The 19,215-nt window shown below is 41.9% G+C and overlaps 1 protein-coding gene across 5 annotated transcripts in view; it reads right to left on the bottom strand.

Annotated features, from left to right (window-relative positions):
- The window catches only part of MGMT (O-6-methylguanine-DNA methyltransferase), a 311,672-nt gene that overhangs the window by 40,030 nt on the left and 252,427 nt on the right, over positions 1-19,215 (bottom strand). For all 5 annotated transcript variants that reach the window (XM_048506289.1, XM_048506288.1, XM_048506285.1 and 2 more), the window contains one exon: positions 5,105-5,244. In XM_048506289.1, coding sequence (XP_048362246.1) covers positions 5,105-5,244 — 140 coding nt within the window. The remainder of the gene's footprint in view (positions 1-5,104; positions 5,245-19,215) is intronic.

Below are 19,215 nucleotides of genomic sequence, written 5' to 3' on the forward strand. Positions count from 1 at the left end.
TCTTGGAGAAGAGTCACCTTTATACTGTTATGTATACCTTAGTAATTTCAGGTATACCTCACTGTTCTCCTTAATGAAGACTCAAAGTAGCTTATGGCACTCTCTCCTTCTCTATTTGATCTCCACAGCTACCCAAGAGACAGGTTAGGCTAAGAGTGTTTGACTGGCCCAAGGTGACCAAAAAGTGTGGATTTGCACCTGGGTCTCCAAAACGCTAACCATTACATTATGCCAGCTTTTTCCCTAGCCCAAAGGACATTCAGCAGTCCTTGACCAAGGCCAGGGCCTTTTCAGCCCTGGCTCCTGGCTCTGGTCTGGTGGCACATTCTGTCAAATGAGACTCATGCCCCATGATAGGTTCCTCAAGGTATGTAAGACAGCTGTTCTTCTAGGCATACTGTTGAGGGCAGCAACGGTATTCCATCATAGCTGGCTTCCCTTTCTCTCTTTCCCCCTCCCCCTCCCCCTTTTTATCCCCACCCTGCTTTTCTCCCTCCCTCCCTCCCTCCTTTCTTTAATTCATTCCTATTAATTTAATGTGAAATTAATTTTATAGCACCTTTGTAATATATTGTTGCTAATTTTAATCTAGTACTTTTATCATTGTAAGCCACTCTGAGCCCGTCAAGGGGAAGAGTGGCCTAGAAATCAAATTATTAAACAAACAAACATGTAGTATATGAAGACTGAAAATAGCTCTAAAACTTTTGATAGTCTAGAATGTGACAATCAGTCCCTGATGCTCTACTACGAACACATGAACTAATTCCTTGTCCTCAGCTAAGAATACAGACAAGCTGAGAGTCCAAGATATGGCTCGCCAACAAGATAAAACAGCATCCCCTAATTTTAAACTTAAACCATCCAGTAAATATATTCTGGGTCCTTCCACCTATCTATGACATTCAGTCACTTAGGAGGGCTTTCACACTTGCCAGATGTGATGCCCTTCCCTCAGCAATGCTAGAGGGCAGATATAATAAAATTCCGTACATCTACAGGCTGTATTCATGTGAAACGGGGGAAATAGAGACCCTAATAATATCTTCTTACGATGCCCCATTCATAAAGAAATGAGGGAAAATCTGTTTGTCTGTCTCCCAACAACTATTTTTCTTGGCCCCGAGGAATTCGCCATGAAAAGACTACTAGAAGATGCTAGTCCTAATGTATTACCAGAGCGGTGGCACATGTTTTTAAAAGGCGTGGACAAGTAGGCCAATAAGAGTATGAAGACTAGATTTCTAATTTATACCTTGTTTAAATATTATTCCAGTTTTTAATCTGACTTTACATTAGGGTTTAAACAATCAGTTTCTGGTAATTGGTCACCTCAATTTTGTTTTGTACATTTGTTCTGGAAATGTATATTGTGGATCTTATATTTTATACCTTTTGGTCTATGACCGTAATAAATATTGATTGATTGATGATCAAATTCTGAAAGAGCCCCTTTTGGTCAATGATGTGTTTCTGGGCTAAATTTAAGCTGCTTAAAAAAAACCCTTTAAAACTTGGCTATAAGACACCTGCAGGAACGCCTTCTTCCACATATGCCCTGCTATCTTCTGGAGTCAAGCCATGAACTCTTCTTATGGGTTCCCGCTGCTGTTAGATATGATAGTCTTCAACTATGGACAGCTAGATTCGAGGTCAGGAGCGCCTTGGAGACCAATAGTTTTTGAGAGCTCATCAGAGCTTTGACTTTCAAAGGCTTATACTGCCCCCTCCCCTGCCCAAAACATTTTGTTTCTGCTGTGAGGAAAGGACCTTCCATTGGATGACTTTGAATTATAGTGTCAGGAAAGATGAGTTTCTCTCTCTGTCTAAAGACACCATTCAATATTTCATTAAAATATGACACCTCTCCCTAGTTGTCCTTTTTTTTATGATCACAAAAACCCAAATTGTTGAGTTTTTCCTCACAGGAAAGGTGTTTTAACTCCTTGGGAGGAAAGAGGAGAGAAGGGTGTGAGGGGTGGCAGGCAAGGGAGAAGAGGGTGGGGGCCAGGCATCTGAACATGGCCCACCCACTCTAGCAGAGGGAAAGGGAGGGGAGGGAGAAGTGGCATGCAAGGGAAGGGAGTGGGGGAGGGGAGGGAGTGAAGGGTGGCATGAATGGGAGGGGAGGGAGGGGCCCTTGTATCTTCATATGGCCCACCCACCCTAGTGGAGGGAGGGGGATGGGAGAGGGGTGGCATGCAAGGGAAGGGGAGGGAGGGGTGGCATGCAAGGGAGGGGAGGGGGCCTGGAATTTGGGCATGGCCCACCCACCCTAGTGGAAGGAGGGAGGGGGAGGGGAGGGGTGGCATGCAAGGGAATGGAGAGAGGGGTGCTACAGACTTGAATCCAGCTGTTTTGCTGCATACCAACTTGACTACCCTCTGAAAGCAATTATGAACAGAACTTGCTTAATAGTAGATTGTACTTGTGGAATTCTCCCGCCAAATCCAGGAGCCTAATCCCTTCAAGTGGGCCATTAAAATCTTTCTCTTCACATAACTTAAAAAAAACAAAAAACCTTTAGTGCTATACAATGTATTTCCGTGACTGTTTTTACTGGCTTTTAAATTGTTTTTACTGTTTCTTAAATGTTTGTACTTCTATTAGAGGTCTCTGATGAAAAGAATGTAAATCTCGTAGGTTGGTGATGGGAAAATTGAGTGAATTACAGTCATAGCATAATGAGGTGGAATCCCATGCTGACAGAAAACAGTTCCACTAAGGGAGATGATAGCGATGTTTGCATTGTTACCCTCTTACCACTATTTCAGTCTCACCACTTGTATCCATTCTGTCCCTCTACGCTGTTCCTGCAAATCTGCTGGTCCTGGCTAAAGTGGAGGTAGAAATTTTTGTTTTTGTAAACATCACTTAGCACTTATTTTATTTAATGACAGCCAAGCAAAAGAGCACTTGTAGCCAATGGTGCCTTCACTGCTATAAAGAATACCCGACTACTCATAATTAGGGTCTTGTTACTCAGATGCCCACCTGTCCTTTCCAGTGGGTCTTTTTTTTACTTTATTATTTTAATAAACCAATTTTGGAAAGAATTCAGGCATCAGTATTTTAACCTGTGCTGACTTTGACTTCAAAAGCTTGATGAATTTCCACATCAATATATTCTAGCTTTCTCATCTACCAATGTATGCTCAAAAAGTATAATAGCAGAAAAGGTCTCTGGCACCTAAGGGAATTTATTTATTTATTTTATTTATTTTAATTAGTTTTTATTGAAATTTTTGAGTTATTTACATAAATCCTATAACATTCATCTACATCACAATAATTTATCATATCTATATAAGATTTCATATCTAACAATATAATATTAACTGACACCTAAAGGAATTTATAACCACTTTCACTTACACCACAATCCAGACAAATGGTGCAGGCGGGAACAGCGTGCACCACCTTCAATTAGTTTTCCTGGCAGCCTGGGGAGAGGGTAAATGGAAAAACCCTCCCTGCCACTGGAACTTCCCCAATGGAGCCCTATGCACCCACACCACCCAAAATGGAGGTGTATGCAGGGTCAGGGGCACAGTGCAACTGGCGTAAAACCCTGGGTAGAAGCCGACCAATATTGGCTCCACCCTGGGAATGCTCCCATCTATGCTGATGCAAAGCTGAGTGTGTGGCTGGGCATTGCCAGTGCCCTGGGGAGGCCATTTCTACTGGCATAGGCCCGTGCTGCCTCCAAAAGCGGATTTGCCCCTCCCTTCCCTGGATTGGGCTGCCCATATATAAGACAATTGATGAGAAACAAATTGTCAACCATCACACACTTTTCCATGTCTCATTAGGATACACTATGTGGACAATAGGTGAGGGGTTTTCATTTGTAATGAGATTGATTTCTGCTCTCAAGTTTGCGTAAGCTGCACATTATGAACTAGTAAGCCTTTTCTATAGCTGCAAATGTTTGAGGGTTGACAGAGAAGGGGAGAATGCCTGAAGTTCTAGGACTTAGCCATGGCATGCAAAATAGATTCCGAAACTAGGAAGGAGTTCTGGTTCAAATTAAGCTTTGTTGCTTCTGCCTTTCCACAGGCAATCCAGTAATGAATGATTAACACCACTTTCCCAGTAGCACACACGGTTCCAAAAATACAACGGTTTTTGCACCAGATGCTATAGTTACTAGATAGTATAGTGTGAATGCCTTCATGGGTCCAGTGCGCTTTATTCAAATGCAAGCAGTAACAGCATCGGAAGGCTGAATGCCTTTTTCCTGCCCTCACGGTTGATAATGAAATCAGTAAGGGCATTCCACAGCTTTGTGCCAGCGTATAGATAGCTTCACACTTACAACATAGGTCACTGTCATAAATGTCAGCCAACTTTCGTGCTAAGATAATGATCTGAAGTTTAAAAAAAATCTGAAGCCATTGTCAGTCACACATCACTAGTGGGGCAAAAGTGACTGAAAACAATTCATTATTACTCCCTTCCACTCCAGATCTCTACATAACTAAAAGGCTAGGCTCTACATTGCTGAGATTCATAGTCTTAAATGGAGCTATGTCACAGGAATAGAGACCATGGCTTAACAATTAATCCTGTGGAGGAGGGTTGGAACCTGATTGGCTACCAGGATCCAGAAACCAGCACATGAGGGGATCCAAGTAAAAAAAAGTTTTGTTTTGAAGGTGAATGATATTATTGCCTTTTTACACCATATGTGCTCCTGCGACCAGAACTGCTTTCAGGGGTTGGGGAAAAACAGTACCTCCAAACTTCTCTGACACTATTTGAGACTAAAGGGGACAACTCGTCACTGTATGGAACAAGCCGCTATCCATAAAACATAAGCCTTCTCTTTTAAAGACAGAATGAACGGAAAATGAACTAAATTTGTATAACTTGATGCATTAAAATAAATGTAGTGCTCCTATTTCAAATAAATGGCAGGGAAATAAATCATATTAAACTGGTTTATGCATTAAAGCTGATTAAAAACACTTACTGACCTTATTACTCACAGCAGAGTAGTTTTCACTGCAGATATATTTAATCTGATGACATTTAAGCCCACAACGCTTTCTATTGAAAACCACCGTCTTCCATCAACTTTATTTTAAAGTAAAGAACTTACAGGATTTCTTCTCATCGCTCCTCCCACTGCTCTGGCTGCTTTGCCGTTGCCTGCCAGGTCTGCTAATTGCTTGTAAGAAACTGCTTCTCCAAATTTCACATCTCTCAACAGGGTCCACAACACTTCTCTGGTGAATGAAGCTGAACGGGGGAATGAAGAAGCAACATAGTTCAGAAACATGACTTCAACATTTTCAAAACCTACCAAGATAAAAATAGTCAGGAAGACTGACATTTAAAGTAGGGTATGTACGGCAACGTTTCCCCTTTCAAATTAGCAGAGCAATCAGTTCTATTACTGTGTTCTATATTTAAATTCACGATTATTAGAGAGTGTGCTTCAAGTAATTGATCACTATTAAAAAGGCATTCAGAGCTTTGATTTTTCTATATTTTTTAATTTGCTTCCAGTACAATTATACTGTTAATGCATACAATGTGCTTTTCCATTAAATTGACAGAGTCTAAATTAGCATACAGTCAAATTAAAAAAAGAAGTGCCTCTGTATGTGATAACTTGCAGCACCTATTTTATAAAACTCTCATAGCTCTTAATTTCAAACTTCAAATTGGGACACACTGGAAAAGGAGCCCTCGATCTAGCAGAATGTATTAGCATAGCTGATGATCACCTTTAGCAGAGGCCCCCAAGCTACTGCTCAGAATTCTAGGTGCAAGAAAATGTAATGTCTGGCCATCCTGCTGAATATAAGAGGCACATTTAAATGGAAAAATCTTGTAAAAATTAGTTTTTAATTTGATGTCTAGATACTCTTAATTTCCATATTATTGTTAATAAAGCATAGAAAAAAGTAACAGAACCTTCTCATGCGAGTGCAGGCTGGTAATCAAACATTCACCTATGGTGATTAACAATTTCCTGCAGGTTACCAAACATGTACTGAAAGCTCAGTTGCAGGAAACAATGCTTTGTTTTACTTCCCTAGTCTGGAATTTGGTTATTTTATTTAACAAGGCATTTTAAGTACACCTTTCTCCGCAAACAGGACATAGAGGAGGTTAAGAAAAAATACCACACGCAGTTTAAAATAACAAAATGCAATTAAAATAAATGATCAGAAAACAATAACAAGACGAATTCATTAAATCATGCCCAGGGATCATCACATATTCACTGGGCTGGCGTGCACAAAGCCATAAGGTGCAAGACACAGGCTAAGAGCCAAGGGTCCTTTCGGCTGTGCCAAAAGATTTGAGCCCCTGGCACCATCCATGCTACTACGGATCTGCGAGCAGAGGAGAAACAAGTATATCCCATATTTTTTAAATCTGCTGCCTGACAGCAAGATGTTTCCAGGAATGCAACAGGACACTCACTGTAACATGGTAGAGAAACAGAGGCCTCCTTTAAATACTGCAGAACTGCCTTGGGAATTGTTTTTCTATGGGTTCATCTTCACAGAGTTTCAGCACTGCCATTTGTGGGGGGTCTTTCCCATGGAATCAGTACTCAAGGGGACCAGAAATAACAATACAAGGAAGAACTAAAATTCATCACTTAGTCTTTCCAGCGTGGGTAGACAGATAGCAGGAACACACCACACCACACACACACACACACACACACACACACACACACACACACACACACACACACACACACACACACACACACAGTTTTCATAATGTAAAACCACAGCTCAAGTAAACTGAGTAGAATTAGTGTAACTTTATAAACATGAGCCAGTACACAATAAAATTAAGATCTGAACCCATGGTTTGAGGGTTATTAACCAGTTAGTTTCAAATGTTGTTTTGCATGATATACAAATACAGATATCTCGACTTGGTCCCCAGCCCTACCCTTCCTGTCAATATAATTAAATAAACATTTATTGTGGCAAACCAGGACTCATCTGGAAGGTGAACCCTGGTTTCACAAACTAAGCAGAGTTTCAAAACACACATAGTCTGAGTTATGTCTGAACCAAGCCACTAACTTACTATTTGGCTTGGGCAGACAAAATATAAAATCATGGTCTATTTAGCTTTTCGGTAAGTGTTCAATTCTGACTGCTATCCTAGCCCACATTAAATGCCAGCTGAAGGACAAAATTTTGTCATGTGTTACCACCAGAGTCTCCTACACTCCTAGGGCCTATGCAGCCGGAGGAACTGCTGGACTCCATCTTAAATTATACCATGTCAGCAATTAAAGGCAATAAAATATTTCATGATGAGACAATCAAGCCTCCCTGAGAAACTATCAATCCCACTTTTAAGATTTTCCATGTTTTTTAAAATCATTATTTATAAGAACATAAGAAGAACATAAGAACTAGCCTGCTGGATCAGACCAGAGTCCATCTAGTCCAGCATTCTGCTACTCGCAGTGGCCCACCAGGTGCCTTTGGGAGCTCACATGCAGGATGTGAAAGCAATGGCCTTCTGCTGCTGCTGCTGCTCCTGAGCACCTGGTCATTGCCTATCTGGTGGTACTGTGGGAAGGAGATGGGAAAGCTGAACTCTCTCAGTACAGAAAGCAGACACCCCTCACTCCCTTAGAATGCAACACCACATACACTGGGATGGCTATATGGAAACCTGGCAATACTGGACAAACTCATTCAAACATCCAAGTGTCCAACAGAACTCTTGCCTTCCATTCACCCCACAACTACCAATCTTATTCCATATATTGCTTCTAGAGCCTGGAGATCAGCTTCCCATCAAGGCCCAAAGATGATGATGACACAGACAATGGAAGAGGTTCTATACCTGCACTTTTCCCACCAGGTCAAAGACTACCACACGTAAAGGGAGAACACGGCAGTGTCTAGACTTTTCTGGGATAGGGGTAGGGAAGGTGAATATGGATTGCTGGTAAGAAGTGGTGAAAACTGGGAGCATGCAACTGTTGTCAGGAATCTCTGAGAAGCAGCCAACAAGGATTAAGACAAGATTCCTCATTTGTGTGTGTGTTTGTGCATATGTGCTATCAAGTCACAGCTGACTTGTAACAACCCCGTGGGGTTTTAAAGACAAGAGATGTTCGGAGGTGGGCTAAGAGAGTTCTGAGAGAAAGATCACCCAGCATGCTTCTTGTGGAGGAGTGCAGAATCAAACTTGGTTCTCTAGATCAGAATCTACCACTCATAACGAGGAAAACAAGAACATCCCACTGGCTGCCTTCAACATTTGTATGTTATGCAAAACCACGTTTAATAAATCAACTTCAGATTCTTGTTTCACAGACCCTAACCACAGCTAGAATTGTAGCAATTTATGTTCAAATAAACTTTGTCTAACTGTATGCATGTGATACAGTTCCTCCAAGATAGGGGACAGCAGGTGGCATCGGGGGGTGAGATCTCCAAGCGTCGCCCCATTATGTGTGGGGTGCTGCAAGGAGCGATACTCTCCCCGATGCTTTTTAATATCTACATGCATGCACCCCCTGGCGAGTCTAGTTCGGAGTTTTGGGCTGCGGTGTCACCAATACGCTGATGACACCCAGCTCTTGTTCACAATGGAGGGCAGCCCGACCTCGGCCCCTGATGCTCTCCAGCGTTGTCTTGATGCTGTGGCTGGTTGGTTGAGTGCAAGTTGGCTGAAGTTGAATCCCACTAAAGGTGAGGAGGTCCTGTGGCTGGGCTGGGGGGGGGGGGGGAGTGTCCGGTGGCTTTTGGCCTGCCTACCCTTCTTGGCGAGACGTTAAAACTAACTTCGTCCGCCAAGAGCCTGGGGGTGACTCTGGATCCATCTCTATCATTGGTGGTCCAGGTCACCCAGACGGCCCAGGCAGCTTTACCATCTGCAGCGAGGCACGGCAACTGGCCCGATATCTCTCCCGTTCACCAGATCTGGCCACTTGTGATCCCATGCCACGGTCACCTCTAGATTAGAGCTACCTGTAACTTCGCTCTACGCGGGCTTACCTTTGGCCATGATCGAGAACTTCAAAGAAATTTCATTTACAGAATGCGGCAGCCAGACTCCTTTCGGGCAACAGCGAGGGACGGATTACTCGGTCCTGTACCAGCTGCACTGGCTGCCGATCGAGTACCGGGTCATGTTTAAAGTGTTGGTCTTGGCCTTTAAGGCCATTAGCGACGCCTTGGCCCTGCACATATCTAAGGGACCGTCTCTCCCTATATCGCCCTTCTAGGCCCCTCCGTTCATCAGAGGCGGACCTACTGGTAATCCCTGGCCCCAAGGCGATCCGGCTGGCCTCTACAAGGGCCAGGGCTTTTACGGCTCTGGCCTGGTGGAACAGGCTTCCAGGTGAGATCAGGGCCCTGCGCGAGTTTACAAAGTTTCGCCAGAGGCCTGTAAAGCGGACCTGTTCTCTCTCGCCAGGCGTTTTGGCCCAGCCAGCGGGATGATATCAACCCGCTGATAAAAAAAGCAAAAAACATCCTGACCTCCCGGTGGGTTCATAAAAGGGGGAATAAGAATAGCTTCAAGCCCATCTACTGGATTTAATATTTTTTTATGTATTTTATGTATTTTAATTAACTTATATATATGACGTTTTAAATTTTTATTTTGTTGGAAACTGCCCTGAGCCTTCGGGGAGGGCGGTATACAAATACAATAAATAAATAAATAAATAAATAAATAAATAAATAAATAAATAAATAAATAAATAAATAACCTTGGTTTTCTCCGGTAATCCGTCCAGTGACACTCGGCGAAAACTGAAACCAGTGAAAACCCGGAAACTCACAGCTGTTTTAGCATCGCTACACAAAACAGAGTAGCAGGAATTTACTATAAAAAAGTAAATTTATGCAAATGGCATTAACAAATTTATCTACTGCCAAGCAGGCGTGGCCCGAAAACAGAGGTGCCTGGCGAAAACCGAGGCAAAAAATTGGCCAGGGGCGACCAACGAAAACTGAAACGGATGAAAACCGAAGGCTACGATTACCGAGGTTCCACTGTATACGGATTGAACAAATGAGTAGGTGCAAATACCAAGTTCTCAATTTCATCACCACAGTTAGGACAGATTTATGGAGGAGAAGTCGATCTATGGCTACCAATCTTGATCCTCCTTAATCTCAGATTGCAAATGCCTTAGCAGACCAGGTGCTCAGGAGCAGCAGCAGCAGAAGGCCATTGCTTCCACATCCTGCATGTGAGCTCCCAAAGGCACCTGGTGGGCCATTGCGAGTAGCAGAATGCTGGACTAGATGGACTCTGGTCTGATCCAGCAGGCTAGTTCTTATGTTCTTATGTTCTTAGGAAAGGTAAACTAAGCAAAGGCTGCTTTCTCTGCTATCCAAGCAGCACATACAGAAAGCAGCACAGAGCAGCTGAATTGGGGAAGCTAACCCAAACTGGATTTTCCCTTTTCTAGTTTTAAGAGAACTGGCAGTACAAAACACTCAAGGTTTCCTTGTCATCAACTTAATCAAAGATTTTTCTGTCCAGGTAATTAAAAAAATGCTCTCAAGTGAAGTCTAGAAAAGTGCTCACCCTCTATTCTTGATAGAAACCCACCTACTTTTATGTTTGTTTTAAATAATAATAAAAATCACTTCTTAACTGAACAGAATGATAATCGCTTCATTGAAAAAAAAATCTGTTTAGCCTTTACTATAACATTAAGCAAATTAAACATCAGCATAATCCAGGTGATACTAGAAAAGGGTCATCAAAGAAATTAACTTTGTTGTTCATTAATTTACATGGATTAGTAGAGGGCAAAGAGATAGCAAATCTGCTCTAGTTTTTTATGATATAATTTCAAACTGTACACCATTTGTGGCACTAGGGTGACTTTGGGGTTAATCAGACTGATTTGTCCTTTTAATTGCTTTCTATTCAAAGAAAATTCATTAGATAATGTTCTCTTCAAAATTCATGAATCAATTTAACTGAAGAAACCATATTAACAGCTTTGGGTTCATTAGCACACAGAGTTATGTTACTAGCTGATTGCTAGGAGAGTTTCCTTAGGCAAACAGATTTTGTTTACTGTCATTTCTTTAGAAAGGCCTATTTGAAATCCAATTGTAACAAGGGTTGAGGGGATTTCCCTTGCTCCATTTAGTAATTCTTTCGTGATTTGGCTCTGCCCTGCACTCTGTTCTGTCTGACTTCTGATTTTGCAGTGGGAGTTTCTATAATTAATTTTGGAAAGGTGCATACATAGTTTGCTCTTCCCTAAGTTCTCCATTTTCCATGTGACACATATAGGGAAATGTTGCCGCTCAGGCACCTGCCCTCCGTTACTTCAGGTGCCAGTGCTCTCAGCTTCTCCAATCTAACCCTCTTATCAGGCAGTAACCATTTTCTGTGTAACTCAACAGCAGGCATTACTGCAATAGAAGTAAAGGTAAAAACTGGTAGGTTTTATAATGGTATTTAGTACAACTTTAAGGTCTCACGAGAGCAATGGCAAAGAAACAGAAAGCAGGATTAAATGGACAGTTCCCACATTGTAGGTAGACACTGGGTTCCTCAAGGATTTCTACTCTGGGCATTGCTACTTAATTTATTCATAAATGATCTCAAATCAGGATAAGCAGTGAAATAATTGAATTTGTGAACAATTCCAAATAACTCAGGGTGGAAAGAACCCAATAAGGTTGTGAAAAAATCTGAAATAATCTTTCCAAATGGACTAAACCAACTTCAGGTAGAGGAGAGCCAGAGATATGGAGAAATTGGGTTTAGCTTGAGGATAGAAAACAAAGAGATGAGGGGGTGAAAAATGAGGGGGGGGGGAGACTAATAGTTAGGTTGGTAACCTTCAGACTCAGATCAGTTTCCTTGGAGAAAATGGCAGCTTCAGAGGGCAGACTCTATGGTATAACACATATCTTAGGTGAAATCTCTCCCCAAATTTCCTCCTCCACAGGCATCACCCTAAATCACCAGAAATCTCACAAGTTGTAGCTTACAACTCCATTAAGGAGGGAAGCGAGACATGCCCATACACTGCCTGACTCAAAGCATGAACATGGTCAAGAGTTTTTCAGAAATCAAGCAGTGCAGGACACTTGGGGGTCAGCATAGTGTGAGTAATGGCAGCAAAAGAACACCCTTGGTATACAACTGAACCTAAAACACTGACCAACGGTGAGTAGTTCTTATATTTATAACATTTGCACACTTTTATGGCAGTGGCAGGAACCAGGTTTTCTACATATTTGAGTACCAGGTGCTTGAGTACATCTCTTGAGATGCTAATGGAACAAAAGATAAAGTTATCCTGTTGATTAAGGACTTGATTAGGGTATTAATCAAGGGGAACCATACGAGCCACTTGTTCTATTCAACTTAGGTGGGAAGAGTTTCCATGGAATTACAATAAAAAGTCTCTGAAGGGTTAAATGTTTGGGATGCTAATAGGGTAAAAGTGCCCTACACTGAATCAGACCACTGGTCTATCAAAGTCAGTACTGTCTGCTCTGATTGGCAGTAGCTTTCCAGGGTCTCAGGCACAGGTCTTTCACATTATCTGATCTTTTCAACTGAAGATGCTAAGCAGATGATCTACCATTGAGTGGTGGAGACCTTGCTATTTCCTCATAAAACAACATTTTATTGCATAATACTTTGGTGTGATCCAAGATGGAGTTTATTTGTACCTCTGTATCTAGGGCCCTTTCCACAAGGGCGCTGAGCGGGGGTTCATCGGCATAAATTATGCACCCCCCCTGGGACCGTTCACACAGACTGTTCGCACCCCCTGGGACCACTTGTGCAGCGCCTTCCCCGACCGGCTTACCTGCTCCTGCTGGCTTGCGTCGCGTTGCCGAGGCCAGGGACACCCCCCCTGGCCAGAGCGACGGCTCTGGAGATGGAGGCCAGGGGGGCGTGTCCCCTGGCCTCCACAATGCGACAGAAACCAGCAGGAGCAGGTAAGCCGGCTGGGGAAGGCGGGAGGGAAACACCGCCTCCCACCCACTGCAGTTCACATGGCAGTGGGTGGAAGGCGTCACTTTTGAAAAACCTCGGCATTTCTGCGCTGCTTGGATGGCGCGAGCACAGCATTGCTGCGTTGCAGCAGCGCCTGCTGTGCCAGCGCCTTCCCAGGGATGGCGTTTTATTCACCGTCCCTGGGGTGTTGCATTCCGCTCGTGCGGAAACAGCCAAGGAGTGAAGGGGCTCCTGAGGTAATGTATATGAGTGCCTCTCCATAACAGCAGGGCATCTATCTGGAACAGTGAATTCTGTATAGTACCTAGTTTTTTTAAAGCATAACAACAAAGAATAAAACAGAACTTTATAGAATTGGTACTAATAGACTGAGAAACATGTGGAAGCTTTTCTACTGCAGAAAACAGTGAAAGAGAAATTATTAGCAAAACTATTCCATTACTGAAGTGTTAACTAATATTCTTGTGCAAATGGTTGGCCAAACCATGTATTCAGAATCCAACAAATGCTACCTAACACATTTGATGGCAATATCTTAAAGAAAATCTTTGTTAAATATAGTCTTCAGAAGTAACAGTATATATACCATACTTTTTTTTTCTGGCACAAGACATTTGCAGTTACAATTCAAAATAATGCAATATCTTGCAATCATGCACATCATTTTATAAATATATCTGAAAATTTAATATCACTCTGTAGGCAGTGAACACATTAATTAATTTAAGGCAATCAGTTCTGTGACTGTGCCAAATATTTTTATTACAAAATATCTCCTAGTGTCTGCAAATATAATCTGTTCAAAATGACACAGTTGAACCTTTATCAATTTAATTATGGTTGCTAACCTTTGACACAGTTAAATACTTAGGAAATCATACAAAATCATACTTTTCCTCTTTCTAGTATTTTATAATGTTTGAAGTTTTAAAACTAAGGAACATTAGGAACAGCTGATAGACAGATCGATCTAACATCAAGGCGTAATTACTCATTGTCTGAACAGTAAATGACTATGTAAAGTGTTATTCAATGTCCCTACAACTATGCTCAACAGTGTATGGAAGAAATACATAATGTTAAAGTGAAATGCTTAATTGAAGTTAATATTATCTTTATGCAACTCTCTACTGCTCTCTGTCACCAACTGGGCAACTGAAATGGCAAAATAAAGCATACAACAAATGTAAGTTACATTCAGACATTAATATGTGCCATCCTTAGCTGATGCATGTTACTGTGCATGTATGGAGTCTCAAGTCACTATACCACAATTCAAGAGCGGGTTTCTTTACAGGGACTGTATTCTTGTAGCAAGAATGCATGGCTGACCTGGGGGTTCGTTATATCTATTTATTTTCAAACATAGCAGTTTGTAAGCTAAAATACTTTTGCAACAGTGAGCACAACGATTAATCCTACATCAGATTACAACCCCACCCCCACCTTTATTGGCATGAGACTTTAAAATTACAGAGTGCAACACTTAGGCCCCTTCCACATAGCACAGGGAGAATGGGTTGAAGGTGGAATAAAGGGACCCACTCTCCCGTTTTCCCGTTCGCATGCCTCCGTTCAGGCAGTGACCAGAGCCCATGGAGGAAATGTGGGCTGCCATCGCCCCTTCACACAACGGCACAGTTTTTTTTTAAAAAAACAACAACATGCACCTCCCTCAACTGGAAAGCTGTGGGTGAGGACTGTTAAAATTTGGAAAGCGTGGCTGAGTAAAATGTTTTCTGGCTGCCCAATTAAAACAAGAGATTCGCATAGCGCGATTCTCCAATAATCCTTTTGGGGGGGGCGGGGGGGGGGGAATGCAGAAACCCATGCATCTAGTATGAGGCCACTTTGATCCATCCTGGAAAATAGTGCAGACAGCAGGGGGAAGCAACGTTCCAACTGCCTGATAAATATTTCATGCCATAATCCATCAGGGCCGAGGGCCTTCCCGGGTCTAAAGCAGGCTATCAAATTTCTTCAATTGTGACTGGTGCCCATTTAGGTAGTTTTGAAAGCAAGTACCCCTCCACAACAGATGGAGCTATTGAGGGGTTCTAAAGTTTTGAAATGTTTTGAAAGTGATCTACCCATGCACAGACAGAAACTGAAGGAGTGGTACAATTTGGGCTCTCATTAAAGGCACCAGAAACTAGCTGCCAGATTTGCCTACAGTTCTTAGCTTGGACAGCACTAATAAACAGGTCCCTGTTCTTCTGAAAGAAGTAATATTTCTTTGCAGTCATCATCTGCTGGAACTGGGTCCTTTGCTGGAAATACTGCTTAGGGAATGGTTTAGAGGGATCAATCCTATGGACACAATAGAGTCCATGAAGCTGAATTTTTAGTTGAAGTCACTCATCATTGAAACAGGTCCTTCAGCTTCTATCTGGATGGTTCTTGTATTTGGTCACCTTGGGTTGCATAATTGGTTAATAGTGGATATCAATTTGTCATAATGGCAAAGGGACTTTAAATGATAAAGCATTTGTGAGTTAAAGATCCATCTGTCATAGCTCTGACCATTACCAATTCAATATGCAGGGCCCATTTTTGTGTAGAAGGATGTGTTATTGTGCCTGTGGGAGCAATAGATGGCAGTGTTTGATATTTTGATCTTTTATCCTCAGTGTAGGTGATCAAAGGAAAGTGGTCACTTTCAGTCCAGCCTTCTGTTTGGAAATTGGTGATAATTTTAAAGGCATGGAGAGGCCACAACATAATCCAGGACACTTCTCTTCCCCTGAGGGAGCTGAATGATAATGCTTCCAGATAATCATTTGGGTAGGAACCATTTAAAGTCTATTGGTAGGAAAACAGAAGACGATCTAAAGAATCCCAGCCTTATTTATTTGATTAACATTGGAGAGTCTTGTAAAGGAAATGGTGCTTGGTAAGGAATCACATGGATCAAGATCGACCGCCTCACTCAACTTATTATCATCTCTCCCGATCCTGGCATTAAGATCTCCTGCCAAGAAAAGCTGGGCTGATGAATGGCTTCGTTCTAAGTCGTCAACATAGGTAGTCAGGTTGTTCCAAAGGGTTAGAAGCACTATATTATTGGAACAAGGAGGCAAATATACATTAACTATTAATAAACTGAGTTGGCCAAATGGACAAAAAGTTTGGGCCACTGGAGGATAGGGAGCAAAGGTAGCTATCATTGAGTTCAAATTTGGTGCTACAAAGCAACAAAGGCCAGCTTTATATCTTTCCATAGTGCTACACCTCAATGCCAGGATCTTACAGGATGTGAAACCAGACATAGTGATCTCCTTGGGGGACCATGTCTCCTGTAAAAGCACCAACTCAAAACTGTAGAAGAAGTTGTTGAAGTCATCATTGCCTAGGTGGCACTGCCAGCCTGTGATGTTCAAGAAAGACAGTTAAGGCAATTGCATGGGGAGGCATCAGAAGCCGAAGATAGTCAATTGGCCAGGTCAATCTTGTCCAGGAATCCAGTGCTGTCATGGTACATGCTCCCATTTACAGACTTAGTTGATGTAGTCAGCTTTAGTAAGTGGTTAGAAGATGCCACTACATGGATCTCGGGTGCTCGAGGGGATTCACCATTTCCTGCTGGTCAACTGTCCTGGGAAACAATGATCAATTGGGTTGGAGTAAGGCATACTGCAGTCAAGAATGTTGCTGGCTTGCCAACTGGATATAACAAAGATTGATCAGGAGATTTTTCCTCAGGGGTTATCGTCAGAAATTCCTTTATTGGGGATGCAAAAATATGTTCTGGAGCTGCAATAGTCACTAAATCCCCATTGAGGTTTATTGAATTGTTCTGTATAGCAGTCTGCTCTTCCTGAGGATTACAGGGAAAGTCAAAAGGGACCACTTGTTTGGATAAAATTTATGTTCTAGTTTAACGAATGGGCTAATGATCAAGTTCTTAAAAATCCAGGTGGGGATATCAGATTACTATATAGAAGCAGATGCAGCTTCTCAAAGGCCACACCCACATTAATTAATTCCAATACATTTCTATTGTTTCCCTGCCCAAATTCAAGCTACAACAAAAATGGTTCCTTCTGCCACTTGTCCACCAGATAATCCACATGTCTTTAATGCCTTCAAATTCCTTTCACTCGTTCTGGAAGGAGTCCCCCACGTCCCTCTACCTTAACCAAAGTGTAAACTTGTGCATCTTAATAATGTCAAAAGGCCAAGCCCAGCACCAGCCTTCGACGATTGTTAAAAACTCGTAACTATGTAAACTTCTGAGGAGCAGGCAAGTTTTAGTGTACGAGAACAGGAGAATTGTAAATACTTCCAACTATGTCAAAATAATGTTTTTTTCAAATATTATATTTATTTATTATTTGAGTTATTTAATTACACAGCATAAGTAAAATGCAACCAACAAGATGAGACACAATAAACAATGTAATGGAACTTGGATTGCAGAAATATGAAAACCAGCAAAAATCTGAAACAGAGCTCAATACAAACCTGAAATGAAGAATAAACGTATCACATTAAACAATGCAAAAATTACATAGCAGGAGCCTATTTAAGCAACAGTCCCTATCCCTGTACCAAAGAATCTTTCTGAATCATTTTATTACAGTACAGCCCTGTTACCTGTGTATAAAAGCCCTCCTTAATAGGCCATTCCATAAGGTGGGAGCCACAATAGAGAATGCACATGCATGGGCAGTTGGTCATTTTGCCTATTTACAGGGTGGCACCTGCATAAGCCCCTGCTGAGATGACTCAAGAGCATAAGGAGATACGTGGTCCTGCAAATATGATGGACCAAGGGAATGAATCACTTTGTATGGGATAACCAATATTTTGAACTGAACCAGGTAACTGACGGCAGCCGAGGGGGTATTTGCAGAATGTAAGTAATATGCATGCTCTTCCTAACTCTCAATAATAACCAGGTGGTCAGACTGGCTGTGTCAAGGTGAGTCCGTCTTGTGGGCTAGACTGAAGTGAAAGAAAGTGGGGTGAAAAGGGTGAAAGAAAGTGGGGTGCGGTTTTTTTGGCAGCTGTATTAACTTTCGTTTTGAGCAGCCATCCTGGAACCACTATAATCCCTAGGCTCTTATCTGAGTCATCAAGGGTCAGCTTACTGAAAGTGGGTAGCATAATGTCCTTTAAGATCTCCACCTTCCCAACCAGCATCGTTTCCCTCTTGCCAGAATTCAGTTTCAATTTATTTGCTTGAAACATATAAACTAATTCATGCCGTATCTTGGCTATACCCTACATCAGCATGAACTTTAGTCTTTTGGCACCTGATCCTCTTATTACATGGACCTGTAAGAAGCTAAGGATTGCAAAGGAACTTAAGATGCTGAATGCTACAGCATCTCCTTTTCCAGTCATTTATGTAGCTATTGATAGCCACTCTAGACAAATCAACATTTTATGAGCTTTTCTGCTATCTGCCATTGGTTAGGGAAATATACGGGACCAGAACGATGTTGAGATATTTCTATTGTAGATATGCAATCTTACAGAAAATTATAGCACTGCGGATTGGAATAAACCAGAGCAAGATTTTCTTATCAAATAGTCAGATACAGACGGAAAAGATATCAAGACTTTCCCATCCTCCTTCCTCTGCATTATTTTATTTCATTCGTCTTCCCTGTGGCAAGTTTAGGAGCCTCCTTAACTCCAGCTCAGACTGTGTTCCTGCTGTTTCTAACACTGTAGATAAATCTACCTGACAGGGGATGCTGTGGAGAAGCAAATGTCTATTCCTTATTTAAAAGAACACAATAGATATTTTGCTTCTCAAAAGGCATATCTGGCAAGGAAATCTGAGGTCATATTTGAACTTTTGGCCTTTTTTGATTGGCGATGTATCATGGCTAAAAACTAGCTTACAAGTGTAGAGGTATTCAAAAGCAGACAAACATACAAAGAAGCATATCATTCTAATGAGTATATTATTTATTTATTTGGTAGTTTAGACTTTGGGTATATTGGGCCCGCAAAATATCAGCATTTCCGATATCTCCAAATGCCCACTACCAGTACAGTATTCATGTTCAGGGTTTTTTTGGGGAGGGTGGGGGGTGGGGTGGGTCTAAATTCCCCCCCCCCGATGCAAAACCCAGGAGGGAGAACAGTTCCTGAGAGACTGCAAACATTGGATCCCATTCTTCCTGGTAAATCCCAAACATTTCTGAGATTTTTGGAGACCATTTTTTCACTATCACAAAAATTCCCAGATATATCTGGGATGCTGAATATACCTGAAAAATACTCTATTTGGAGCTTTTT

This window comes from Sphaerodactylus townsendi, linkage group LG08 (genome assembly GCF_021028975.2).
Source record: "Sphaerodactylus townsendi isolate TG3544 linkage group LG08, MPM_Stown_v2.3, whole genome shotgun sequence".
NCBI classification, from domain to species: domain Eukaryota; kingdom Metazoa; phylum Chordata; class Lepidosauria; order Squamata; family Sphaerodactylidae; genus Sphaerodactylus; species Sphaerodactylus townsendi.